Genomic DNA, 26,197 nt, shown 5'->3' on the forward strand with positions numbered 1-26,197 from the left:
TTACAAAAATAAACAGAATTCGTAAGTGAACGAATTAAACTACATTAATATCAAAGTGAATTTATTCTTATGGATATTCAAGGAAATTAAATTTTACGTTTAAAGTATTAGAAGCGAAAATTCAACGGTAAATAACAGCAGAAATTTGAGGAAACTGAGCCTTTAGTAACGCAGCCGGCTCACCCTAGGCGCCGGGTGCTTCGCTCCAAATACAATTTAACGTTTCACCGCATTATTCTCGTACGGACAGGGGGAAAGACCGGTAGGGACACGTGTCTTTCACTTGAAAAGGAATCGGTCGGGACTGTTTAAAGTACCAGGCAAGTACCTGATCGTTCACCTTTTTTCTCAGCGACGGTAAAAGGGAGCTTGCGAGGAATAGAGTGTCTGTCAGGTATCCGATTCCCCCATAACCTCACGCCATGAATATTCACACCCTCGAGCTGTTCTCACATCTGTCCGTCAGACTTGGGACGATCCTAATGTTCGACGCTTTTCGAGAATGCAACCGACCGCATCTCGGGCAACGTGGAACGAAGCCAGCCGGCGATTTTTCGACTTACGTTCGCGATTCCACGCACAACGCGGATTGCCTCCCCTTTCACTGGACTTTAACACTAGTTAGACGAAAACAAACCCGGTGTGCACCCCTCTGCGTATTCGGCAAGCACGTGCTGCTGCCGCTTCTGTCACACGTACTCGTGCGATTCCTCAGACTCGCCACTCGACGCGTCCACCCGTCACAAAATCCCGATTCCTACTGACGGAACATCGTACAATTCCCCCTCGTTACGGCTCAATCGGCCGCTCGTACACAATCACGTCCGTAGATACGTATATACGGAGTATCTTTGCACACATCTAACTGAAATTTACGATACACGTGTTATCTTGTACTTACACTTTACTCGCGGTGTCGCCTGAAACGGTGTAATTATTTGAAATATCAACTTTATTTAAGACGTATCTTATGTATACACAGATGTGTGAATATGTTCATTGTATTGAATTTTTGACGGTAGTTTTTTAGTGAAATAAATTGTTTTTACATGGTGCGCCTTAAAGCGGTACGCTACTGGCGAAAAGATACCAAGTATTGACTGAATATTAAAACGTAAATGCAATTACTATGATTATATTGTTGGCTAAACAATTTTATTATTTTATATTTATTGGTTTTATTTACATTAACAAAATTGTATAAAATATGATTATTAATAATATTATCAAAAGTATATAAACAATTTATAATGCTCTCTCTTTACTTTAACAAAATTTTCATCATATACTGTTCTTTCGAAAGTTTATTAATTACATATCGGGCAAAACAAAATATAAACATAATTAAAGTTCTTTTTAGATATCTAAAAGTTTTTTGTTTCTTAAGTCTATAAACGTAAATCGATCTGTAAAAATAAGGTATATGCAATTATAATTTCGTGTATAACATTTAAATAAGTGCACTATATAGATTCAAATTTAATAAACTAATTATTGCTAAAACCGCTGAATACAAGTTCAATTGCTGCTTGAACGTCGCAATTCGTGAGATATAATGCTCGAAGGTTCAATGTATCATTTTGCAGTCCTATTTCGTGCATTTGTGCTAACATTCGCCGTAGATCGGAAGATCGTGGTAAAACTGTCGGTGAATGAACTTGCTGCATAGCTTGTGTGAACATTTCTGTAGTTATTATACCAGGATTCGCGCTACTAGCTGAAGTAGAGGAAGGAGAATTAGAAAGGGGAAAACTTCTGGCTCTCGCTCTAGAAATTGATGCTTCAAGTTGTGCAGTAGTAATTATAGAGTTTGGTGGATTAGCAGATAGATTTGGTGGTTGTGTAGAGTCTGAAGATTGTGAGGAATCCCCTGCCATTTCTTCGTCATCGCTTAAATTGTCCAAATTATAAGGATAGACAGCAGGCTGTGAGTTAGACACCGAAGAGTTGGAGCCAGTAGTTGCATTTTTATGTGCTTCAGCATGAACAGCTGCGGCTATATTCTGAGCAGCCTCTACCAAGACTGGATGTGCATCTGCAAATCTACTCGCACAATTAGTATATGTAATAATTTTAAACAATTACAATATTAAGAAACATGTAAGATCAAATTTACCTTCGCACCGTATCCACGTCTGTAAAGTATGCCATTAATTCAGGATCTTGTAAAATAGCAATTGCCACGGTATCTTCGTGTAATCCAGGAGAGGACGAAATGATATTATCCATGACCTCTGGTTTTTTACCTAAGCCCTAAAATGAACAAATACTTTTTGTAACATGTTTTATCTGCATAAGTTATATAAGTACAGAGTGACCAACGTACGTTCAAAGCACTTCGAAGCTCAGGATTTTCCTTAAACGATTTAAATGCAGATGCAAGCTGTAAAATATTAGCTTCTGATATGTATCTAGGAAGTGAAGGCAACTCTGGTTCTCTTTTTCTCAAAACGTGTACCATTGCGCCGCTTTTTAAACCATAAAATTCTAGGGTCATATCATCCTCTAGAATACATCCGCAATAAATTAATTCTAAACAAAAGTAAAATACAATACATTGTAGAATTATTTTAGTTAAGTATACATGTTTGTGGTTACAATATAATTATTTTGACGAAAATAATTCTGTATCTTCCATAACGCGCTACTATCGCGTTGTACGGTCTATTTAATATTAGAAGAAAAGTGGGACGATAGTTGGAAAGAAATTAGGCCAGAGAACAAAGAATGAAAAGTGTCATCTCACCAAATAATTCTTTTGATAGGTTAACCCTCCCAGCTGTTTCGTATTTAAGTTCTTCAACCTTCGTTTTAAAGTTAACATCGTTTAACTTAATTGTAGTTAGCGTTTCGGGATTTAAGCGAACACCTAAAATTAATTCTGAACTCATTATCGTCACTGTGAAACGCTACTCGAAAACACAACCGCAGTACACTCCTAAAGTCGATACACTCTTCGATTTTACAAAATCATCAAGCGCAATTGACGCGTTTATCATTTCCTTTACATCACTCTTTCACTCATACCTTCATATAATCATCCGTCTTACACTACAAAATACCTTTAATCGATCGAAGTCAGAGCTACTTTCGCTACATTGTTTCTAATGTTTTATTATTCGCACACAGAATGAACTTGCAATATATGAGAACAAAATATATCGTAAAATCCCGAGAACTTGCAAATTCAAACTATTACCAATCAAATAAAGCTATTATTTACTACAAAGTAAATAATTTGTTATGTTGGGATGTACTGCGCACTGCAAAAAATTTACTTCTTTCGTATTCTAATTATTAAAATATACGTCGTTGAAATAATATTTTTGAAGTGCATTAGATCGATAATTATCTCGATTACTCGATACTCTTTGCATTGGATGTATCGATATTCCTGCGATATACAACCTCACACTGTTCGAGCAATATGATAAGAAAGTTTAGTGAAATGTTTCTAATCAATTTTCATAGCTGACATTTAAACAATACGCTTACGATGCAGTGCAAAATATAATTCTGACATGATATAAGAACAAGCAGAAATGCAAGACATTTGCGAAAACATTCGTACAGCTATCGAACATGGACGTACCGATATAATTAGATCCCTTTTAGATGCATGTACGTGTCACAAATTTTAATATTACATCAAAACTTTATATTATTCTCGCATAATGTTACACTGAAATAATCTTTATCGAAATTCTAATTAAAAAGTGAATAGACTCTATGCTCTATAAAGTGTAATACATCCTATATTCCTTGTATTGGAATCTTTAAGGAACAGTTATTCAAAACCTTTATACAACTTTTCTACTAGGTGAAAATGGTAATACAGCTGAAGGTATAACAAAAGAAAAGATTCTAAATCAACCACTGTTGCAAGAAGGTACTTTTCTCTCATATGCTTCGAAGGTAATTTTATAAGTTCTATATTATAAAGAATAATTTGCATTTGCAGTTCATAGAAAGAGCTAAATCTTTTCTAATTTACTTGTATTAAAAACCTACAGGCAAATCAACCAGATATAGTACGAACGCTATTAAGTTGTGGAGCAAATCCAGCTGTTCAGAACACCAACGGTCATAATGCTGTAGATGTTGCTTCGAGTGATATAATACGTCGTACTTATATTGAAGAATTACTAAGAGCAACTGCTGCATCCGAGTATGGAATATATAGTTATATGTGTTCATAAGTAATACTAACGATATATTTACATATTTTACAACGGTATATGATTATTTAAAGGGTAGACAGAGTATTGCAGTTGTTAGATGCTGGATTGAATGTAAATTCATGGGATTCTCATGGTAGTAAAAATACACCCTTGCATTGGGCAGCTTGTTATGGAAACAAAGACATTGTTATCTGCTTAATTGGTAATTTTTTGGAGGGGTATTCACTATGCAGATTGTATTTAGTAACATATAATTAGGTTATTATAATTTTTTTTTGTAGACAGAGGGGCAGATGTGAATGCTGTTAATGGCTGTGGTGCTACACCATTACATGATGCAGTAAATCGTGGTGATGTTGCTATTTGTCAAGAACTGTTACAAGCAGGTGCCAATCCTCTTGTACGAGCAACCAAAGGGTATATATAAATCACACTTCGCTATACTCTATATGAACGTATTGAATATAGCTAATAAATTCTCTGTTACAGAACTTTCGCAGGAAAAACTCCATATGACCTTTCTAGAGGAAAACAATCCTTGCACTGTTTTCTTCAAAGATTTCTATCAAACTTTGTATCGAACGAGAGTGAAACAATGCATAGTCCAACAGCGACGTTTGCGGACGGGAATTTCTGTCAGAAAAGTATTTCAAGTAACATGAGTCAACTTTCTATTGATTCTAGTAAATCATTAGATCCAGTATACGATGTGCCGTTGCGTGAATCTGGCAAAGAAAGTCCCGCTAAAAGTACAGAGAAAGATGGAATTTATAGTTTACTGTGGCCACAACCAAAAACTGTTATTGAATTAAAAAATTTTTCTTCACCTTTCATTGCTGGGAAAGAACTTTTTATATCCATAATACAGGTATAATTTTCACGTGTAGTCGTAACACATACCATTTTATTCAGTTTCTTACAAATTATGCATTATTATATAGGGTAGCGAGTCTATACACAGAATATTAGATGTTTGGGAAATTAGCAGGACTTATTTACTAGAGTTAGGTTACGATGTGAAAATCGGTGAAGTCAACCCTAGCTCTGGCAAATTACTTAACGATAACAAAATTGAATGTATAGTAAATAAAAACCTGTTTAATACACCTGAAGGATACCAATTGCATATATCACAAAATCTTATTAAAGTTAATGCTGGAAGTTTAGCTGGACTACATTATGCAGTTTGTACTTTTGTACAAATTTTACGATTAAGCAAAAATCACAATAGATCAGAAGCATGTGAAATTGAGCCCGTTTTTATAAAAGATGAACCGAGATTTAAACATCGTGGTATATTGTTAGATATTTCACCTCGAGGACGTATACCCACGTTAGAATATTTACTGCATATGATCGACTTATGGTCATCATTTAAAATATCTTACTTGCATTTGTATTCAAGGCTTACTCCGAATTGCGATTGGCAATTATGTTATTCAAAATCAGAAATGGTTACACTTGATCGTTATTGCAGGTTTGTATCTAGTTCCGCGTTAAATTTTATTCTTTTTACATGCATCTGTTTACATTGAAAATTTAAAAAAAAAACTTGGTTTCAGAGATCGACATTTGGATCTAGTACCGACTTTGGATGTTGATTCTAACGTAAGTCAGCATCATCTGCCACAAATGTGGCCTATATTCCAAGAATTATTAGCAGTATTTCCAAGTCTAAGTTATGTTCACGTTGGACCTAGATTGGCTAATTTGCTTGTTCAAGCGGATAACTTCGACTTGAATTTATCAGTTAACGAGACTATAGAAACAGATATGTCAGAAGTGTTTAAATCATATTCTTGTCTCCAAGAACTTTGGCATATTTTAAATTTAAGTCCAACTACAACTTTATTGCTCTGCTCAAATGGATTACATTCCAAAGCAGAATTCCATAATGTACCCAGCAACATTATTCTTGTTGAATATGGCTTCCAGGTGAATAAAATAATACATTATTTAGTATTTAATGAATCGTAATGAAGTTAATAAATTATTATGAGATTCTACATTGCAGGCTGATTATGATTTTTCTGAATGGACAGAGACATTTAGAATAGCAGGTGGTAATGTGTTACCTAGTTCTGGAACAGCTAGTTACAATAGTTTGGCAGGATGTCCAGCTTCAACACATGCAAATACAAAGAATGCAATAAAAACATCTTTTGATCAAGATTCAGTAGGGATCGTTATAGCTCATTGGTCCGGGAGTCATCATCTTACTCCACATCCTTTTGCATGGATTGGATACTTAATAGCTGCAGGATTAACATGGAATCCAACTACTGAAATAGATATGGGTATTGATGATAATTATGAAGGATCTGAAGTATTTGCATCAAGGTAATGAACGTATTAACTAACGTATCGTTATTTTTCATATCATTATATTGAAGATATTTACTGAATATACTTCATTTTAAAGACAAAAATGTATCACGAAACTATTGGATATTCACGTTTTCCAAGATTCAGAATATAAAATTGGCAATGCTATATTAGAATTGGGGCGTTTAGATACTTTGGTACTTACATTGAGTAAGAATCAAGGGACGAAGGATTTACAACAAATTCCTGATAATCGAGGATCGACATTATACAGATTATTAACTGATCCAGATAATGTAAATTTAGAGTACCTTTCAGCCGATTTATTTGCGGTATGTGTAATAAAATCTAGAATAAATACAAGCCCGTATTAAGAATAAATAAATAATATTTCTATTCTATTTAACAGAAAGTAACGAAACAGGTGAAGCGTATTTCGCATTCGTTGTATGAAAGTAATTTGTCGTCAAAATTTGCATCGATGGAAATACAGGAACTTCAATTGACCGCTGATTTAATGTTGACGGCGTGTAAAATTGGCAGAACATTGATTGGAGTTGGTGTTAATCCTAATAGTAACATGGGTCTTGCAGTGATCAATCTAGGAATATGCAATCTTCCACCTACATTTAGAACTGATGTAGCAAATAAAATGTTGGCTCATATAGAGCAGTATAAAGGTTCATGGCTACAAAGGCATTTACCTCAGGGTCTTCAAAGCTCTCTACTAGTCTTGACTAGTGCTTTACATAGGTTTGTGCCAGAAACATAATATATATTTTGAGCTTCGAAAATATAAAAGACTACTCATATAGAATATATGAAACGAATATCAGTTCCTGCTATACAAGACTGCAGGTATATGCTGTGCTAAAAGCAATGATATAAAGAGCTTATGAATGTTTCTTTACAAGAACATTTTCTAGCACTGAACAGTGTAACATGTCATCATTCCACCTTATTTTAAACACAATTTAAATTTTTCTTCATGATTTATAAATGGACAGATGAATGTACACGGGAAAATAAATACATACTAAGGGAACATTCAAGGTCTAATAAAAGGTTTATAAAATAAAGTATTGCTTATGCCAATTTATAATATAAAACGTGATAATTACAAAATTAGTTTTGTTAAATATAGTTATATTTAGTAGTTAGATGTATGTTTTTAAGTGGTCACAAAACATTAACTATATAACAGTTTTGTGGTAAAATAGGTATCACAAATTTATATATAAAAGTATTTTAATACTAAACATTTCTAAAACAAGATAATTTTTTGTACACTATGAATCCTTTACATTCATACATAATAATATGCAATAGATATATTGGTACTGTATTAAATAGAGTATTAATTGATAAACAATTTTAAAAATCCAAGATACATACAGTATTGTTAAGTACTGTATAAAACAATATTTCTATGTTCATATATTAATAACAATAATTTGTTTAATAATAATGTGTTAACCAAGCAACTATAATATATTTTGTTATTTTCAATATCTATGATATCTAAAAGAAAAATTACACATTCAAATAAATAATTATAAGTTTTTAAATACTGATCACATGGTAACAATTTAGACATTTGCACAATACAAGCACAAAGTATACTTTACTAAAATAAAACAAATAATTTAATGAATAAATATAAAACAGTTTAATTGTGCATTCATTGCGTATTTATAAGATTATTTTTGTTTTTATTATTCCAGCCACCCATCTCTAAATCCTGTTTGCGAATCATTTCATTTTCAAGTGCCTGAAGTCTATAGAATTCGTTAATTTCAAACTGATACTTGGGCGTTGTAATACCAAAAAAGCCAGCTAACCATTCACCTACATAGTCACACCCATCCAGTATCACATTGCCAAACGAAGTAGTTCGATGCCAGGCCCAAGGTATCCAATTTAAAGTTTTCTAGAAATTTAATATTTCGATTTTCAACTTTATTGATCTTAAAAATATAAATACTGAATATAAGTAAATATATGAATAAAACTCAACTGGATCTACTTGATTCACTGTTTTACTTGTATTTGGTATATCTGTTTCATCTTCTGAATACTCTTCATAATCGCCATCTGAAAAATGCAATATACGCTTCGGTCGTTTTAATGATTTATCCTAAAATTATTTTATACGTTAATAACACGGTAATTGTAATATACACGTAAACATATTTTTTTTATATACATACTTGCGTACTAGATTCTTCATTTTCAGTTAGAATAACTTCGGACAATTCGCATGGATTATTTCTCTCTGAATCCATAGTAAGTACTTTAATTATTTATCAAAAAACTTAGACACGTCTAGAAAGATATTTATGGGCACTTTGACGCATTTCAGTTGAGGTGTAAACTGTCAGCAGAACAATACGTAACCTCGTTATCTCTATGACTCAAGTGTACTCGATGGCCATTGGTAACTGAACTAGAAGTAAATGGTTTACAAAGAATACTAGAATCATGAACTATACCTTTTTTGTATAAAGTACAGTGAGTAATAAATTTCTTCCTATATTTGTTTCTTACAATAAAAAGTACATACATCAACAAGGTATACGATAGATCGTTGACACAATATATTTTTCAGCTCCTCCATTTCGGGGGTCCCCAGAACCTTCGTATCATTCTAGTATCACTCACATCGTTACCGATTCGTTTAATTTCCGAAGTGACCACACGAAATCATAGGGGACGCAAACTGATTCTTCTCAAAATCGATATTGCAGTTCATAGAAAGCAAACTTTCACGTAACATAAGATCTATGCTACATCTATTATGTGGCTGCCAGTCTAATGATCATCGACTTTAATTTATGGAGATTTAATGTATCGAAAGAGATGAGAAATAACGATTAAATATGAACGTGTAGCGTAAAATGTATAGTATAAATATACGCTACAATGCATAGAGTTCCTCGATAAGAGTAGTAGTATGCGACTAGCTATGTTTGTGGCTCACCTTTAGTACTACAAGGACTGACGGTTCAGACTTGAGGTTTGCGCTTGGTCACCGTGGCGACAGTTGTTTGGTACTCTATCGTGACGTCCTTTGCATTTCCTTGGTTTACGTTAATCGCTTTGTAGTCCATGTTAAACTAGTGGTAGCCTCTTCGCTAATTAATTTGTGATGGCACGATTACTTACTTGTTTACGATATTTCCTTAGCGGTAGTGCTATTGTTCTTGGTGTAAGTGCGTATTTGATACCCTGATTGCGAACGATATTGTTTACAGGCGATGAATTACAATGTAATGTTACAGTCAAGTGGATTGATTTAATTCAAGGTTTAGGATGCGAGCGAAACGATACGATCTTTTTTAGTTTGGTCCTTCGATGTTCTATTATTAAGAGTTCAGCACGCACAGTTGGTGACTAGTGTCCAATTTGTCGTGCAGCTGGATGCCCGCCAACTGGTTGCTATTAGCGCGGTTTTCTTTCGAGCGTTTTTACATTCTCTGTTCCTGAATTACTACTTGTTTTCTATTTACATGGTATTAAACAAGTAATCTTTACCATTGTTCTATAGTTATGATCGTTCGTTTCGTTTTTTATTTATTAAGAAGTAATAATCAAATATACGTATACTTCGCGGGAAGTTTTATCGCGGATAGTAAGGTTTACGTAACTCAAATTTTTAACACGGAATCGTGCAATTGTTTTTTATGTTTAGCAGATAAGATTTCCAGAGTTTATCTTTGATATCGATATAATCTATCGTACTTACGCTGGATAGTATTCATGGTACACTGATGATAAAAGCTTTACGTATTGGTATTACTAGAAATTAATATAGCGCAACATTTATGTAATTTGAATAATGTTAATAAATGTGATTGCTTAGTGAGATTACTCGTAGACAGAACAATTTGCGTGTAACATTTTATATACGTACACGTACATGTAATCAGTATGCTGATAGCGTTAAATCTTACAAAGTATGTTTTATTCATGGAAAGAGTAAACTTATCAAGAACACTGGACAACAAGATGACAAGCAAAATATTATTCGATTGATAATATCATAGTTAAAAATTGCAATTAACGCGAAACAGTGTAATAACAGATAGGAACTCAGAATCCTGTTATCGCACCATTTACTTCGAAATGTTCGATCTTCGGTATCGCGGACACGCGTGACGATTAGATACAATCATCCTCTATCTTATATATTAACGCATATTATTATTGAGCAAGAAATTCGTCTTAAATGAAAAAGTAAATGTTCTTTGTATTCTTCATAGGTGTGCGGTCTGATAGAAAGTATTTGCGCTGGCTTTTTCATATATCAATTATATGAATATTCACCCCTCACCCCTGGCAATGTGTGTGGTTCATCAATAACGTTGCTCGTGATTGGTTTGATAATGGGTGTGGTAGCATGGTGTACTTGGCAATTTTTAAAGTTCACGAACACTGGCCAAGTTATAATTGTAAGTGTCCTTATTATTTCTGTTATCAATTTTTTCAAGCGATTGTAGAATATTTTTTTATTTCTATAATTTTATATTCATTTTTGTCGATAGTTTTCCGTAGCACTAATATTAATTATGATTGTTAACTTGAGTGCTGGAACTTGGGCCCTTGTCAAACACGAGCAAGTGGATCTGCTACCGAAAGCACATCTCGAACATGTTTTCAAGCTAGCTGTATCGGACGATAAGCCTATTTGGGATCGTATGCAATCAAAGGTACATTTAAAAGGAGACAGAGCAAAATTAATTTATTGTATTACGTTTATTTCAAATTAAACAACCATCTGGTTCTCCTAGTTACACTGTTGCGGCGTAAACGGACCATCTGATTATCAAGATCAAGATGCAGTTCCCTGGTCTTGTTGCGATACATCGTTATCAGATTCTAGTGATAAAAACGGCGCGTGTACAACATTGTATGCACACGGTTGTCAACATGCAGTATTAAATCGTACGAGATCAATTCTTCTACATATTTTTTTGCTCGCATTATGTACAGTGTCATTGCAGGTAATGAAACTTGTTGGTCAGTGAATCATTGTAAATAGAATTGAAATACTTATGGCAGTTTTATTTTTAGGTCTGCTTCATAACGTGCATGTTTTGTTACGTAAGAGCATACCGGGAAAGGAGAGAAAAAAGAAAGATTGAATTGGTGGCTACGCAATCACTGACGCGCGCGTCCAAGGATGCAGGAGCAGGCGGTAGTCTTCTCAACAACTAGTCAAAATAAAACGACAACGTCCAAAGAATAAAACGACGTTTGAGGATCAATATTTTGTTAGATTCCAAAGGAACGATTACATTTAGTCGCTTACTTTTCCTGCTGTCATATTACGCACATTTTCATATCGATTGTAGTGCTAGTCCGTAATCACACCTCGGTTTGGTATTTTGTTTTAACATGCACGTATACTTCGTACCTTTCGAACGCATAATGAATGCATCAAACATGCATCTCTCCAATATTCTCGCAGATGTTAACAATACTTGTTACGCAATAAAACGTAACGCGTTTAATGCCAAAAATGCCGTGCCCTTCTCGAAAGTGCACCGAGTACGAAGTTCCTCAACGTAAAGACATTTTTCGATCGAACGGAAACAAATAATTGCGAACAATGGACCGAATTGTTAAACATTATTTATATATCGACGTGAGACTATTTTTACTATCGAATTTACCTTTGTATTAAGAGTATGAATGCCTGACGTTTCTCAGACTTATAATAATGACACATGTATTTATTACAAGACAATACAAATTTGTACTATTTTATTACGACGGAAATAAACATTTGTAAGATTCCTGAAAGTGTAATTGAACCTATATAATTGTTACACATTTTCTAAACGCTCGCTTCCGCTGCGATCGTAATTGCCGCGGCCATAAGCCGCAGGAAGTCTTTAAAACCGGATACTCGCCAACAGGAGTGTTCGAAAGCTAAGTAGAATGATTAATTGATTCTCATCGAACCTTTCGAGGAATTCGATGTTTCAAGCGATATTTTTCGATGTTACTCACATTATCGATACCGACGCGAAGTTTGTTGAAATAAACCTTAAGCAATCGAGATAAAGCGGGCGCGGCGCTATTAAGCTATTGCGCTTCACGATTGAAACCCGTTTCGGCCGTCGTGCCAGTTGAACACGAGCGTCGGTGTGCGTCTGTTGCTTGTGCCACCTCTAACTTAACCTGTTGAGCGTCTCCGCTACGCGTCCGCCATACGACTGCTGGAATTGTTACGGTTTTGATCGTTTCGAAGGAGAATCTACTACCTGCTAAGATGGGCTGTGGAATAGGATTGATTAAGTACCTGCTCTTCATATTTAACTTCATTTTCGCGGTAAGTCTGCTTATCGAACTCCGCTCGAGGAGTCTACTCCAATGGTTTTACGGCGCAGTATTTGATTTAACGCGATGCTCGAAGAATCTGTGATTACGTTTATTATCTGTTAAACGATCGCAAAGTGGTGAATTCGAAAGTACTATCCGTAATTTCGTCTTTCAAACGAATGCTACGCCTTTAAGCATAACGCTTGGTTATGTAAAAGTGTTTTGTTCCCCTGTCATTATTCAAGGACTCGTTGGTAGTTTACTAAATAGAATACGTAGTTTATTGCCTTTCATCACGTGGTGCAAATTGCTTTTACATTATTTTTACTTTACACCGAGTAATTAATATACGTATTATATTAAAATGGCTGTGATAGATCGATAAATAGTTATTGTTATTCGATAATTGGTTTTTACAACCTGTTTAAGCGGTTCTTACATTCATGTTGTTCTTGTTAAGAATTCCTTTCTTCTATTACAGTTAGGGATTATAGAAGTCTAGATGATTGTATACTGCGAATTCACTTTTCCTTAAATGGATAGCTTCGTTCTTAATTTCACTGCAATCGTTGCATTCTTCCTTAAGTTCTGAGAGGGGGAGGGGGTGTTTAGTTTTTGTTTGGTCTTCAAACAACTGTAACTTTCCTTTTGATTTCGTAATCTAGTCAATTAATGACCTTTCGTGGGCGATTAACTCGTAGTGAAAATCCTGCAATAAATTAAACGCCTCTCTATTCTACGTCGCATTGATAAATTCGGAATATTGTTAATTTTAATATCATTACGCGATGGATAATTGAAATACAATGATAACCAACGAGGGCTGGGCTAGAAATATTGTGTCAGTATACTTTTCGCACATATTTTTTGCAACACACGCCAATGTAAGTGACACAGTATGAGTCATGCGATAAGATGATATCATTGTGGTTTAAAAATTGCGGTGCCTGACATGCATTATCGGTAGACTAGACAATGCTTAGCAATGAATTCGACAGAAATGTTATTTTTGTGTTTCATACATATATCAGTGTCGGAAACTAATCTACATTTTGTTTTTTATATCGAATTTGGAAGATAGTATATATATATATATTGAAATACTGTTAAAAATGACAATATGCGAGACACTTAAGGATACCGTTCGCGTCGTATGAAGTACGAAATGCCTAGTTTTTCCGTGCGTTCTGAATCGTATTAGAAAAGAGGGTAAATGTATATCCTTTACGACTATTAAATAATCGATGTAACTACTCTATATGTACTCAACTGTAAGTAATCTACATTCAGCGGTCTAACTTCAATACCTATACATTTAAATCTCAGTATCTCTCAAGTAACTCTGAAGGCTACTCTCAGTTCGCCCAGCTTTTTCCTTATTCCCCTTTCCAAGTATTCTTCAGCCAGTATTTTCTCGTCGTCCTTGTCTCCCTTTTCATTCCTTCATCAGATAAAAAGAGCGTACACGCGATTATATGCGTATCGCCTTCATTAAACGAGCTACTCGAAGTGAGGTAGAAAAAAACTACTGGTTGCCAGGGAATTCCGGATGATGACTAAAAGTGGATGGACGCGTTTGAGAAGGAGAGGAAGAACGAGAGGCAGAGACGAAGCGAGAATGTTGCCCACGTATTTAGGAAGACCACGCTAACCATTATGTTAGTGTTCGCTCCATGCTCGTCAGATTTACGCGTCGCCATTATAATCGCTCTAGCATCGTTCCGTACAGTATTTGGATTTTGTGCAGTAAAATCGACGCGTTGGGCTTAACAAAAACATCAAGATGACCTGCGTCTCGGATTGTATCAAATATTTGCTGTTTTTCTTTAATTTTGCATTCTGCGTAAGTGGTTCAGATCTGTAGGCGGTTTAAGGAAGTAGGCTGTAGGAGGTGACGGAAGAAATATTTAGGAACTTTTTACGGTTTCTCTGTTGCAATAACACTGTCGTTCTGTTTACTAAACCGAGTGAGGGAAAACAGGAATTGGAAATGGGGCGATAGAAATGAGAAAACACGGTTCGCCGGCGCGTCTAGGCGCCTCGACGGAAAGCTGGTGGGATTTTAGTCTGGAGCGGTTTATGCGCTCAGAATGAAACTGCGTCATTTCTCCAGGGTCAGAGGAAAACTGGATGTATTCTGCTCCAAATTCCTCGTCTCGCTCAAGGCTAGGTTGCGCCATGACATACCCGGCGATCTGTGGCTCGTTGAAAGTACAATGTTAAATCGTACGCGTTCCTTTTTTGGTATTTTTACAAATACCCTTAACGCGCGTAATACGTCGAAATAATTTATATTCGCGTGCAAGTGTTAATCACAATTAACAGAGATCACATCTTTTTCCTTTTTTTTTTGGTAAATCGTAAGAAACCATTGAAGATTGCGTCGTGATAACGACACGCCGTGTAAATAAGGATCGCTACAAAGCGTAACGCTCTGCGTGCAAACTTTTCATTCGGTCAGGTAATGTCTGTAGGTTAGTCGGGAGAATAGTATTGAGTTTCCTGCATTGTGAGTCACTCATCATTAAGAATTCACGCGTTCTTGGCGCTTGGGAGACACGTTCGTGTGAAAATGAAACTCCTACCACAATTGAATTCAGCTTGATGCGGCGCACTCACGTGATAACAAGCGATCTCGGAATTCGCGCGTCATACTTGTCTTGGAGTTTAAAGTTCTAGCCGTTGGATGCTGATCGTTCCATTTATTTCATTTTCTTTTAACGAAACGATCCGTTATTCGCCTCGACGGTAAATTTCTGTTGGCGCGAACGTTGGAATTAATATTTATTTCTTCAGAAATGGAACGGTGTCCGTCTTGCGTGACAGCAAACGTTGAAATAATTACGTTATCTTCTGCTTCATATTTCTTTACGTAACACCGCGCAATTTTCAATCGTACGCCCCCGCGCCACGATCTTGATCACCGATTACGCTATACACAGCGCAAAACCACATTATTATCAGTGTGTTTCTTTTATCGTATCCGGTAATTACGATTGAGGCGCGATAGAACGTTTCAGGCGAGTGTAACATTGTATAAAATGAAACGAAGCTTTCTGTCGCGTCGAACATGACGAGATTTTGGCACGAGAGACGCTATAATTGGCACGAGGAATAGGTTGGCCGACCAAGGTTGCGTCTGAGAAATTTTGAATGGAGTACGTGGCGTTAACAATGCCACAGATGATGCGATGCGTTTCTACATTTATATTTTTCCTGTTATTGATTTTAATCGTTTCGTTAAAGGTCAGCCGTAAACATGAACTTCGTAAGTTTCGAATATTTTAACTCGAATCTGACGGTGAAAAGGTAAACCGGTTGATCAAAAATTGAATTATTGAAGCATTTTTATTCGTTGCTAGATAGTATCTGCTTTAGAATGAAAATTTTTTTTTTGGTATTGATATTACATAATTCATTGTAGATACGAGAGGAAGGAATCACGTATTCTAATTGTTGAATTAAAATGGCTGGAGTACCCTCTTTTGTGTCACGAACAATCGTTGTACCCAATTAACCTATTCAGAATGCCATTCACGAGTTCTTTTCCCTCAAATGGGGGGCTAATTCGATATGATGTAATAAAGGTTGATTGATATGTTGATCAATAGATGCAGCATATGGAAGATGTACTCGGTTATCTCTTACTTTGCACATCGTGAAACGATACGTTGTGCACAGTAACACGTGGCTCGTTACCAATGTTTTACACAGTTTCTTAATTGGATGATCAATTATTTGTACCAAAGAGTTGCCAGGAAACACCGACGATATGTCGCTTGATCGACGAAGCAAATTTGCAACATTCGTTAGGTGGCGATATTAACGTATCGAATGAGATAAAATCTAGAAGCGCGATAATAACATAATTCCTGTAATTTCCGAAAATGTGCTCGTAGAGATATCGAGTGGAACACTTGGCGCGATTTCGAGAATTTCTGATAGATCCGTATCATTGTAGCAGGGAGCTATACGATTTTACTTTCTCCGCGAACAGAGAGATAAGGGAAAAAATCGATTCGATGGTGAAACAACGTCGCCTGACACGTTTACCTTTCTTGCGCTTCCACAGAATTTCACCAGCCGATTTTACTGCTTTTCTATAGGACGTCCGTCGATTCAGGCTTTATCATACGTCAAAGATCGCACGTTTCTAAGGAAACGCGGTTGAGTCATCCGCGAGTTTTCGTTATTTTACGCTCAGAATCAATAACCACGTTCTTTTGTGGCTCCGTGGAACACCTTTCAAGGCTTCGATGTTTGCAAAGCCGCGAACAGGTTTTGTTACATCCCCAGGCGATCGGAACCTGTTACTTTTGTTGGGATTGAAACGATTTCGTCACGCGGGGTATGGGACAATCGTCGGTAAAAAAACGTAAGGGGAGCGAGGCTACGTTTTCAAGTAAAACAAAAGTCGAGAGGCAAAGGAGTCGCGTTTGGAGTTTGCGCCCAATGCCACGGTGCGCGTGCGTACTTGCTGAGTTTTTCAATTTCTTTCTCTCAGAAGACTTTGGAAGCCTCCTGAATTTGTTATGTCTTACTTCGACCTCTCCGGCGTCGACCCTTAAATTCTCTACCAATAAGAGCTCAGCGTCCTGTAGTTGTGTTAAATATTTCGAAGATCGATAGATCATCGATTAAATAAGCGAGAACATGCGCTATGATGTTAATTAATAGCAACTACATGCCAATAAATGCTGTTCGCTTCCTAGCTATTAATACGCTCAGTCGTTTAAACTACAAATATAAAAGCGACTGAATTAATTAATGCACATTTCGTCGAACAGATTAAGTTCCACGCTTTATCTTCGTTATCTCCATTTTTCAGTATCAAATTTTTATTAAGAGCACTTATTAAGTGATAAGGAATTAAATAAGCAATTAATCACCATATCGATGTTGTTTCGACATATCGTCTCGATAAATATATCCCTTCGTTGTTAAACGTTCACTGTCTTTAGGAATATTCAATAAGGAATAGGAATATCCGAGAATATTGGAGCGGCTCAGTCGCGATTTGCTTCACTTAGAAAGTTCGAGACGTCTCGCAGCGTGTCCCCGAATCAGACCACCTTAAATCTTCATTCAGAAAATTAAACACCGCTCGAGACACTTGTACTTTGATTTGCAAAACAAATCGTGGGCTGAGAAGAACCGCGTTCAGCGCAGACGATGTCAATGGATCTGAACTTTATTCGCATCGGTAGACGTGTAAGATTTCAGAGGAAGTCGGTGCCGAGGTGTCCGTTGAATAGAAATGATCTCATCCAGTTTAGATCATCAAACGCACATTTTCAACGCTATCATGGCGGCGGATCGGAGTAACGTGCCGTGTACGATTAGAGCTTGATAAAATCTCATGAACTTCACAAGTTCTATCTGATTACAGAAAATTCGACCGAAATCATTTTCAACGACGCGTGTACTTGATCGGATAAATCAGCAATCTGTGGACTAGATATATTTATCTATTAACCCAGATAGCAATTAATTTATGGTACCGTTAGATAAAAATCAATACGAATCACCTCGATGGCAGCGAACATTTATTTGCGAACGTATCGTTAGCAAAAAAGGGCTAGTATAACTGTACAGGCGTTGAATCATTTATAACGTCACGTATATTTCCACTGCTCTTTTCCTGTTGGGATTTACCCGCAACACGTGACGCTATCAATTTATACGTCCAATCAGCCGTGCCTATGCGTGTACGCTTTCACCTTTTCCCTTGGTACAAAGGCAAAGGGAATTTTCTAAATTATCATTCGGTCGAGGCGTTCAAGGGAATTCTAATTGTCACGCATCCCGACAACTGAAACATTCCGTCGACCAAACTGCAACTCGCAATAAATTATTCAGTTCACCTTCGATTTGGTCCCGTCGCTCGGTCGGTAAAGTGGATCAAGTACTTACCTACTTGGAGAAGAGTTATAGAAGCTCTCCTCCAGAGGTTCGCTTTGTCGCGTAATTACAGAGTCGACGGGAAATTCGAAACGATAAGTTCGCGTCGCGCTCTAAAATCGAACGAGAGGCATTCGTCGCACATGGCTTGCTTCCCAGCATCGATCATAGTTTCAATAGTTTCGTACGTAAGCCGAGAAGCGTGAAGTGTCAAGGATAGAGTGTGTACGCATCGGTATGCAATTGGCTTTACTTAAGCCAGTATATTCCATTGATCTGTTTGCACCCGTGAATTATTCGTCGCCGTTTCAACGTTTAACCGCCACGAGTCCTTTAACTGGTAATAAAAACGCCAAGCGGCACGTTTATTTGCCCGCGGCAATTCAGTATCGCGCGGCTTTACAATTCCGTTTAGATTCCCCGATCGGTCTCGATAAAACATCGACGAAGTGGACGACGGAATCGTGTAATTTTAGAATTTTTAGAACAATCCAAACAACATCTCGATCGATCGCACGTTTCGTTCATTTTCCTGCCCGCGATCGAGCGTTGCTCACCTTGTTTGTAACGTTTCTGACTAGTATCTTATCGCGGATGATTTCGTGTTCGCAATCACTCGCGATGTTTCGCAGTGATTTCGCGGTTCTTAGAATCTAACGATCGTTAACAACGTTGTTTGGAGAGTTTATCATAGTTTCTATACACGATTGAGAGGAAGCTAATGATAGAGCTATATCAAGTCCTTCTAAAAGTAGCTCGATAGAATCTGTTACAATCGCTAAAAACACGAAATAATTTTTTTACTCGCAATTTTGATTACGATCGGATATATATCGTATAAAGTAGCCGTATCATTTTTATAGATAGACGCACTCGAGTACACCAGTTCGAGTGTACGTATATGTGATTCTAGTGTATCGATCGTTTCGTACGTTAATTTAGCGAAACCTCTAAGCACGATATCGTGGTAAGAGTAGCAGCTGTTTAAAATTGTCTCCTCGAAAAAGAAGATCGTAAATATTCGCGTCGATCAATGTTTATATTTTCACACGATAGAAGGAGTAATGATATGACGCGTGTACTCGGTTAGTCGATGAAAAACGTTGAAACACGAGGCTGATAGCATTGCTATTGATCACGTTTTATCGACGAATCATTAGATAACATGCTCAACCTTCGAACAACGTGGCGAAATTTCTGAAATCCACAGTTTCCCCATACTCGATCAACGCGGATCGTATAAAAATAGAAGAACGAAGAATAGAATTTGAAGAAAGATAAATGAAAAATTGTTGTACGCCTTCTTGTTTTTTACTCACCGTTTAATGGTGTTCGTGTATATTTTTGTTCACGAGTTATACGACGTTTCGCGTATCTCGTTGAAAATATTGCGGTTTGCCACGAGTCTCTCTCGAAGCAAAGTATTCTTTGTTAGAAGTCCGTTGAACCACCATCAGGCTCGCACCTGGAACACGACCTAAATTCACCTACGGACGCTCGCAATCGCGATCTACCGTTTACAGAATGTTCAATGCCAACCGGTTAATGCACATTGTGCAACGTGACGTAATAATAAGCGGCTGGTTACCGACAAAGCAACATGCCGTCTTGTGCCTTCCAACGGAAGTCTATACAGCCATGAAACTTCACAATTGAAACGCGCGATCACAGAAACAACGTACATAGACGACGATATTCATAATAAATACCTTTGTTCCAGTTCAGTAGCTCGTTACACCGATTTGTCATTTTTTTGTTTAATCTTTGAAATTGTTGTCTGTTCCAGGTATGCGGATTGGGCATCCTATCCCTTGGTGTGGTAATACACCTGCGGGTAGTGAACCTATCTGAACAGCTTGACACCAATCTCACGTTCCCGTCGATAACGTTGATCGTTGTCGGGAGCATAATCTTTGTGATATCGTTCTTCGGATGCTGCGGCGCCATCCGGGAGAGTCATTGCATGACAATCACCGTAAGCGTTAAGCGAACGAATATCAATTTTAATCGCGACACGATACTCGATTGCGCACCGATCGATGCCCTCTATTTTATTTTTAGTTCGCCTCGTTCCTTCTGTTCATCTTACTGGTGCAAGTGGCGGTCGCGGTTTACGCGTTTGTCGTGGTCAAAAACATCGAAAAGCAGGGCAACATCACGGAAAACTACAGAACTCTGTTCCCCAGTTACTATGCGAAGCCCGAGAACAGGGAAGTTGTCGATCTTGTTCAGAGCACCGTATGTATTTTATTCGCGGTCAATCCGGTAGCATTGACCACATTTTCAAAGAGTTTACTAAATTTTAAATGAATTTTTACAGCTTCAGTGCTGCGGTATTGACTCGCCTATGGATTTCGACAAGCTCGGACCTATTCCTTGGAGTTGTTGCAACAAACCGGAAGGAGACACGTGCTCTGCAAACGAATCTGCACAAGAGGGTTGCGTGCAAGCGATAAAAGATGCTCTTAACACTGCAGGAACAATACTTGGCAGTATCGCTATCGCTGTTGCCGGTGTTGAGGTGAGCTTTATCATTTTTACGATTTTTATCGTTTCGTTTATATTCGTGAAATATATAATCGTATGTCGTTTCAGTTGATCGGTATCATTTTCGCACTTTGCCTGGCGAATTCCATAAGGAACAGTGAACGCAGAGGCTACAGGGTGTGAGACATCAACGCACCTCGAGTAGGAAGTACACATTGAAAAAATTAAAAAGATAATATAATTTATAATACTACTATTGATTTATTCGATTATAAGACCGGATAGAAGATATAGAATTAAAAAATTTAGGTAATCCTACGAACGATAAACTAGCGAACGAAGGAGGTATACAGCAGTGCCTCTGATTATGAGATCAAATGTCATTTTCGTTCAAATTTTCACTCCGATGCGCGACATCGAATGTATAAATGTATTATTTAACGTATTTTTTATTTTGTTACGCATTGCCAACTTATGAAATTTACCTAATTTTCAGTGTATAAAATAATAACAATTGGTGCGAAACGTATATGCTAAATAAGTTTCATGGCTGTTCTCGTTACATAACTTTTGTATACGTTAACGCGTAACTTACCATTTTTATGCACATGTTTAGGAAACGTTCTCGTTAATTACCTGGAATAAGAAGTATTTTCTAAGTATAAAGCGCGAAGATAGTACAAGACGGTACGAGATATTCTCGTCTAGTGAGAATCTAGACCGCAGTGTGCATTACGTAGTTCCGCGAACATTGTAGAGAAGTAAATTTTGTAATCATTTTTGATAAATATTACACAATGCTTACGAACGCTTTTATGTAGTACAATTTATATCTTTACTTGTACAGCGCACATTCATTATACCCGAGAGATAATAAAATTTAGTAGAAAGATAGGAGGATAATCAAATTTATTTTATCCAACTGTTTAAGATTAATATATAATTTTTTATCATTATCATAAAAATGATACCTATTCTTCTCGAGCTTACTTATGCTACTGCTATACGTTCGACTTCCCTTTTGATTAGTACTCGTGCGCTCGTTAAATCGTAAGGCAAGGGGTCAAATCATTCGGATTATTTATTGAAATACTTGTCGATTTTAATGGAAAATATAATCGAGTGGACTGATGATGTTTCTATAGGTACGGCTGTTTAGATTGGACATCGAGGCATGCGGCTTTACATTCGTTATATTGTCGTTATTTATTAAGTTCAAGAGAGGATAACTTACATCTGTTGTGCTATGATACATACTATTTACAACTTCCCAATCTTACGTTTATATTTATCGATGGTTCCCTTCCTTCGACTGGGATAAAGGAGAATCGGTGCTCGAGCGATCGCGTTCTCAATATGACGCCACTTAACGCGTACCTTAAAACTATCGTTAAACGTTCATCTTCCCGAGACTGCAGGACAAAAGTTGTTTTCATTCGGAACTTGTTCGTTGTAGTTATCAAGTATTAAAAGTTAACGATGCGACAACACCGCTCTATCGTCGTTAGATACAAACAATAATAATATATCATATACTCGGACTTTAATATAGTACGTATAACTCTTTTTATCCATATTTAACATACAAAGGATGAATAGACTATTCCCGTCTGACGTGTATGTTAGAAGTTGTTCGTAAAAATTGATTAATCGAAAGGACAACTTTATACTCGTACAGTCTCTCCCCAGTTTCAATTATTGAAAATATCCATCATGTTTAATATACATATATTATGTTTAATATATATATCTACGTGTAAAATATTTCAATTTCTATCGACTTGATACCTCATACGAACTATGTTACTCCTAGCAATTTGATCAAACGCAAGTTAACCATTTCGAACGTTACGAGTCCTCCAAGTAGTACGAATCATGTACAAATCACGACGTGAACGTCTATCTCTTCGTGCACGGCGTTTAGATCATAGCGTTTACTATTTTCCAGTTAACAGTCTCCCGTCTTGTTGCTTCGTTACATTTTTTTTCTTTTTCTTTTTCTTTTTTTTTTTCGTTACCCCTATCTTCTACGAGTCGCGCGTCGATCGCGCGGTTGAATACATCCGTACGAATTTGAACTTCCTCTACTTTTATCTTACAAACGCTCGTAGCTGACGCATCCGACGCTTTAATCGTCGAAGACGGGACGAATCCGCGAGACGCGTGTGTCCCTGGCGAACGAGAGGAGAATCGCGGCGCGTCTTCAACGATCGTCGCCTGGAAAGTGTAGAAATTCGTGTCCATAGAAAATCGACCGGTACCCTAGCAGTTAATCTACGATTCCTCTAAGCTCAATCTCGGAAGTTGAGACGCGTCGACGCGTTGCGTTGTTTAATTCGCACGTTTCCGCTTTAAAAAAATGTAGAAACGGTTACAGTCTATCTAGATAATTGAACGTCACGTTCGCGTAACTTGAACGCCGCGATCGCGACTTCTCTCGCGATCGATCGATCGATCTCGCTTGACATTTCTGACCGGAACCGTACGTCGAGGATTTTAGTGGAATTTCGTGTGCGCAGTAGGAGAGCAGTTCTCGTTAAAAACCAGCTGTCTCGCGAGCCAGTGAAACGAGACCGCCGATGGAAGTACTAATCGAAGTGTCCGAGTGTACAGTAAAAAGTATGCGATCATAGTTCCAGTCTATGATATTCCCTTCGCAGTTACAACTCGTCTGTACTGTACATATTACGCGCTAATAGTGTTTAGACCACCTCTTACGTTACGTACTTTAATGCTTATGTGCACATAGTAATTAAAAAGTCTACATCCATCCCGTGAGCAAGAAGTATAGCTTCGAGTACAATAAACTTGTCCTCCGACCTTGTTCTATATACATCGATTTAAATTAACAAGAAAGAGTAACATCGCTCCGGCTAAATCAAATCGCCCAGTCAACATCTCGCCCGGAAGAAGCTCGTAAATTAGAAAAGCGACGCGATCAGCGTTTCGCGCGAAATAAATAACTCCTCGCTAAGTTTCGCCCGTCGAAATTAAACGATCTTTCACCACCTTGCGGTCAGCTTAACATCTTGGAGGCGCAATTAGTCGATAACGAACGATCATTCTTATTCTCAGGAGTGTCGGTACTCTATTTACAGCTTTGAATATTCGCGTAGCGACGAACAGCAAGTAGTTGGAAATCAAAATGAAATGTACACCTTGAGAACTTCTCTCATAAATAGGCAAACGATATAATAACACATGCATTCTGTTCCTTCGATTCCATCGACTCGCGTGTAGTCGTACATATTTTGTGCGGGAATAATTGCTTTCCAGAACCGAAAGGATCCAAAGTTTGACGCACGAAGAGAACGTGAACAAATGAAATCCTCGAAAAACGTTTTCGCATTCTCTCTATATTCCAAGCTATAGAAAGCGAATGTGCAATCGAAAGTTCGCGCCAACTGTTTTCTGCTCGATTTAACAAAAATAAATAGATATCGTTACGCTAAAGTAGTATCAACCCCTAGCAAAACATCCGTGGGGCATACATCTGTATATATTCGCCCAGAAGAAGCAACGCGTAGCTTGCCACCAAAGTTACGTTCCGCGCTGACGAACGTAGCAAAAATCAAAGTGTACCGTTCTCGAACGCGAACGCAAAGTAGTGTTAGAGGCGCGATTCCCGAGACTTGGACGCGCGCGCGGCAAAATTCAAGTTCGCCACTACTGTGCGTACCGCGCGTGCGCGCGACGCGGTCAGCGGTGGCAGCGGAACAGTCTGCCAATCCTCGCAAGAGTCCTCGCCGAGGGACGCGTGTAACTTCGCGGCGGGCACTCGAGTCGAAGCTGATTCTAGAGCGGGGAAAGTTTCATGACGTCGCCACGGAGCTCCGCGGAGGGTGTCTCGTCCAGATCGATGAGGCTGGCGTTCGAGCCCGTCGAGGAGGGCGCCACGATCTCGTCGAGGAAGTCGAATGAGGCCACCGCTTCGCGCTCCTTGTCCCCGTATCGCACGAAGAAATCGTCACCTCGTCCGATGATCGACGGCCTCGATGAGCCCCAGGTTGACGGCAGTCGCAGCACACGGTGTGCCTGGGCCGCCGATGCTGAGAAACCAAGCGCAGCGGGTCAACATGCCTCAGACCTCACTTGATCTCTTTTTCTCTCTCTTCCTATACCGGCTCTAGCAGACACAGAGTAGCTCGGCTTAGCACTCTTACACGTATCACGTTCCTCTCTCTTTCTCCCCCTCACTCTCCATTTATATGCGTACATCTACGTATCGTATGCTACACACGTGTCCGTGCGATCTTTTGTTCTTTTTTCTTTTTCGTGAGATTTTTTTCTAGCTTTTTTTTGCATTTTTTTATTTTTATTTTTTTTTTTTTTTTTTGCGTCATTTCTCTGCCTCACATTGCCCACGTGACTCGTCAGTTAACTTCTCTCGTGAGCCGATCGTGTACGGAGAGTTTCGTGTATTGCCAAGTGCTCGACTTTCCATCTTACGTACGATTTCGTGACAGTCAAACGGCGCACTCGTGATATTCGCCCCGGAATAAACACTTTGGTGTTACGTTATGCAACGTTGACATGATCGACGAGAGGTACCGGTTTAAGGTATCGGGTTGAATCGATGCCGTTTGCCTGTCACGAGCAACGTGATGCGGTCGAAACGAATGGAGATGAGACATACCGATGATTACCGTGTTAAATGTTAATGCACCAATTACGTAAGTGACTCTGGGTTATTACAGTCCTCCCTTGTAGGATGGCGAACGACGGGAAAGTGATGGAAACAATAGACAGTGATGGAAAAGTCGAACACCTGCCAATGAAAAGAATCAGTTCAACCAGTAGGAATGCATCCTTTAGAATGAGAGAGAAAACAATTGTTTCTTGTTACCCTTGACGCAATTCCAGCCGCACCGTTGCACGAACGCGATGACAATGTTTTTCTTTTTACGAACGATCGACTAACCGGGACGTATTCACAAAAATTGTACATCTAAGCGCAAACGCGATTTACCATTCCC

The 26,197-nt window shown here is 37.9% G+C and overlaps 6 protein-coding genes across 17 annotated transcripts in view; 3 read left to right on the forward strand and 3 right to left on the reverse strand.

The window, feature by feature from the left end:
- Positions 1 to 1,172: 1,172 nt before the first annotated feature.
- On the reverse strand, positions 1,173 to 3,270 carry LOC143425543 (ubiquitin-like protein 7). Its single transcript, XM_076898436.1, has 4 exons — positions 2,747 to 3,270; positions 2,327 to 2,532; positions 2,117 to 2,253; positions 1,173 to 2,043 (listed from the first exon to the last, which is right to left on the reverse strand). The coding sequence occupies exons 1-4, from the start codon at positions 2,889 to 2,891 to the stop codon at positions 1,488 to 1,490; spliced, it is 1,044 nt and encodes a 347-aa protein (XP_076754551.1). The 5' UTR covers positions 2,892 to 3,270; the 3' UTR covers positions 1,173 to 1,487.
- Positions 3,271 to 3,365: 95 nt separating this feature from the next.
- On the forward strand, positions 3,366 to 7,958 carry LOC143425527 (uncharacterized). The gene is made up of 11 exons (XM_076898410.1): positions 3,366 to 3,621; positions 3,821 to 3,915; positions 4,014 to 4,168; positions 4,253 to 4,383; positions 4,463 to 4,598; positions 4,671 to 5,049; positions 5,123 to 5,658; positions 5,744 to 6,116; positions 6,196 to 6,521; positions 6,604 to 6,838; positions 6,916 to 7,958. The coding sequence occupies exons 1-11, from the start codon at positions 3,543 to 3,545 to the stop codon at positions 7,276 to 7,278; spliced, it is 2,808 nt and encodes a 935-aa protein (XP_076754525.1). The 5' UTR covers positions 3,366 to 3,542; the 3' UTR covers positions 7,279 to 7,958.
- Positions 7,959 to 8,129: 171 nt separating this feature from the next.
- Positions 8,130 to 9,169, reverse strand: LOC143425552 (protein FAM177A1). 2 transcript variants are annotated; one of them, XM_076898452.1, is made up of 4 exons: positions 9,070 to 9,169; positions 8,717 to 8,998; positions 8,524 to 8,643; positions 8,130 to 8,436 (listed from the first exon to the last, which is right to left on the reverse strand). In XM_076898452.1, the coding sequence occupies exons 2-4, from the start codon at positions 8,789 to 8,791 to the stop codon at positions 8,188 to 8,190; spliced, it is 444 nt and encodes a 147-aa protein (XP_076754567.1). In that variant the 5' UTR covers positions 8,792 to 8,998; positions 9,070 to 9,169; the 3' UTR covers positions 8,130 to 8,187. The 2 variants fall into 2 exon arrangements, with proteins under 2 accessions (XP_076754567.1, XP_076754568.1); XM_076898453.1 differs by lacking the exon at positions 9,070 to 9,169 and having other exon boundaries at positions 8,717 to 9,025.
- A 294-nt stretch (positions 9,170 to 9,463) lies between these two features.
- LOC143425551 (uncharacterized) lies at positions 9,464 to 11,771 on the forward strand. Its single transcript, XM_076898451.1, has 5 exons — positions 9,464 to 9,714; positions 10,769 to 10,957; positions 11,051 to 11,215; positions 11,297 to 11,509; positions 11,580 to 11,771. The coding sequence occupies exons 1-5, from the start codon at positions 9,655 to 9,657 to the stop codon at positions 11,721 to 11,723; spliced, it is 771 nt and encodes a 256-aa protein (XP_076754566.1). The 5' UTR covers positions 9,464 to 9,654; the 3' UTR covers positions 11,724 to 11,771.
- Positions 11,772 to 12,610: 839 nt separating this feature from the next.
- Tspan6 (tetraspanin 6) lies at positions 12,611 to 22,115 on the forward strand. 2 transcript variants are annotated; one of them, XM_076897809.1, is made up of 5 exons: positions 12,611 to 12,843; positions 20,521 to 20,709; positions 20,796 to 20,972; positions 21,055 to 21,255; positions 21,330 to 22,115. In XM_076897809.1, exons 1-5 carry the CDS (start codon positions 12,784 to 12,786, stop codon positions 21,402 to 21,404), a joined length of 702 nt encoding a protein of 233 aa, XP_076753924.1. In that variant the 5' UTR covers positions 12,611 to 12,783; the 3' UTR covers positions 21,405 to 22,115. The 2 variants fall into 2 exon arrangements, with proteins under 2 accessions (XP_076753924.1, XP_076753925.1); XM_076897810.1 differs by lacking the exon at positions 12,611 to 12,843 and adding an exon at positions 14,611 to 14,676.
- A 2,765-nt stretch (positions 22,116 to 24,880) lies between these two features.
- LOC143425524 (uncharacterized) overlaps positions 24,881 to 26,197 on the reverse strand; it is a 268,189-nt gene continuing 266,872 nt past the window's right edge. For 2 of the 10 annotated variants that reach the window (XM_076898402.1, XM_076898399.1), the window contains exon 16: positions 24,882 to 25,270. In XM_076898402.1, coding sequence (XP_076754517.1) covers positions 25,017 to 25,270 — 254 coding nt within the window. In that variant the 3' untranslated portion in view covers positions 24,882 to 25,016. Of the gene's footprint in view, positions 25,348 to 25,785; positions 25,990 to 26,197 lie in introns of those variants that run through there. The other 8 variants (XM_076898400.1, XM_076898403.1, XR_013102046.1 and 5 more) reach the window with 6 other exon arrangements.

Source organism: Xylocopa sonorina, chromosome 7 (genome assembly GCF_050948175.1).
Source record: "Xylocopa sonorina isolate GNS202 chromosome 7, iyXylSono1_principal, whole genome shotgun sequence".
NCBI lineage: Eukaryota > Metazoa > Arthropoda > Insecta > Hymenoptera > Apidae > Xylocopa > Xylocopa sonorina.

Excerpts from the sequence above, each read along its gene's own strand:
- Tspan6 (XM_076897809.1), top strand. The coding sequence starts at position 12,784 with ATGGGCTGTGGAATAGGATTGATTAAGTACCTGCTCTTCATATTTAAC. Across the intron at positions 12,844-20,520 it reads TATTTAACTTCATTTTCGCG|GTATGCGGATTGGGCATCCT; the intron begins GTAAGTCTGCTT and ends TGTCTGTTCCAG. Across the intron at positions 21,256-21,329 it reads TCGCTGTTGCCGGTGTTGAG|TTGATCGGTATCATTTTCGC; the intron begins GTGAGCTTTATC and ends ATGTCGTTTCAG.
- LOC143425551 (XM_076898451.1), top strand. The coding sequence starts at position 9,655 with ATGGCACGATTACTTACTTGTTTACGATATTTCCTTAGCGGTAGTGCT. Across the intron at positions 9,715-10,768 it reads GTAGTGCTATTGTTCTTGGT|GTGTGCGGTCTGATAGAAAG; the intron begins GTAAGTGCGTAT and ends TATTCTTCATAG. Across the intron at positions 10,958-11,050 it reads ACACTGGCCAAGTTATAATT|TTTTCCGTAGCACTAATATT; the intron begins GTAAGTGTCCTT and ends TTTTGTCGATAG.
- LOC143425543 (XM_076898436.1), bottom strand. The coding sequence starts at position 2,891 with ATGAGTTCAGAATTAATTTTAGGTGTTCGCTTAAATCCCGAAACGCTA. Across the intron at positions 2,533-2,746 it reads CCTATCAAAAGAATTATTTG|AATTAATTTATTGCGGATGT; the intron begins GTGAGATGACAC and ends ACTTTTGTTTAG. Across the intron at positions 2,254-2,326 it reads AGCTTCGAAGTGCTTTGAAC|GGCTTAGGTAAAAAACCAGA; the intron begins GTACGTTGGTCA and ends TGTTCATTTTAG.
- LOC143425527 (XM_076898410.1), top strand. The coding sequence starts at position 3,543 with ATGCAAGACATTTGCGAAAACATTCGTACAGCTATCGAACATGGACGT. Across the intron at positions 5,050-5,122 it reads TTTTTATATCCATAATACAG|GGTAGCGAGTCTATACACAG; the intron begins GTATAATTTTCA and ends ATTATTATATAG. Across the intron at positions 5,659-5,743 it reads ACACTTGATCGTTATTGCAG|AGATCGACATTTGGATCTAG; the intron begins GTTTGTATCTAG and ends ACTTGGTTTCAG.
- LOC143425552 (XM_076898452.1), bottom strand. The coding sequence starts at position 8,791 with ATGGATTCAGAGAGAAATAATCCATGCGAATTGTCCGAAGTTATTCTA. Across the intron at positions 8,644-8,716 it reads ATGAAGAATCTAGTACGCAA|GATAAATCATTAAAACGACC; the intron begins GTATGTATATAA and ends AAATAATTTTAG. Across the intron at positions 8,437-8,523 it reads CAGTGAATCAAGTAGATCCA|AAAACTTTAAATTGGATACC; the intron begins GTTGAGTTTTAT and ends TTAAATTTCTAG.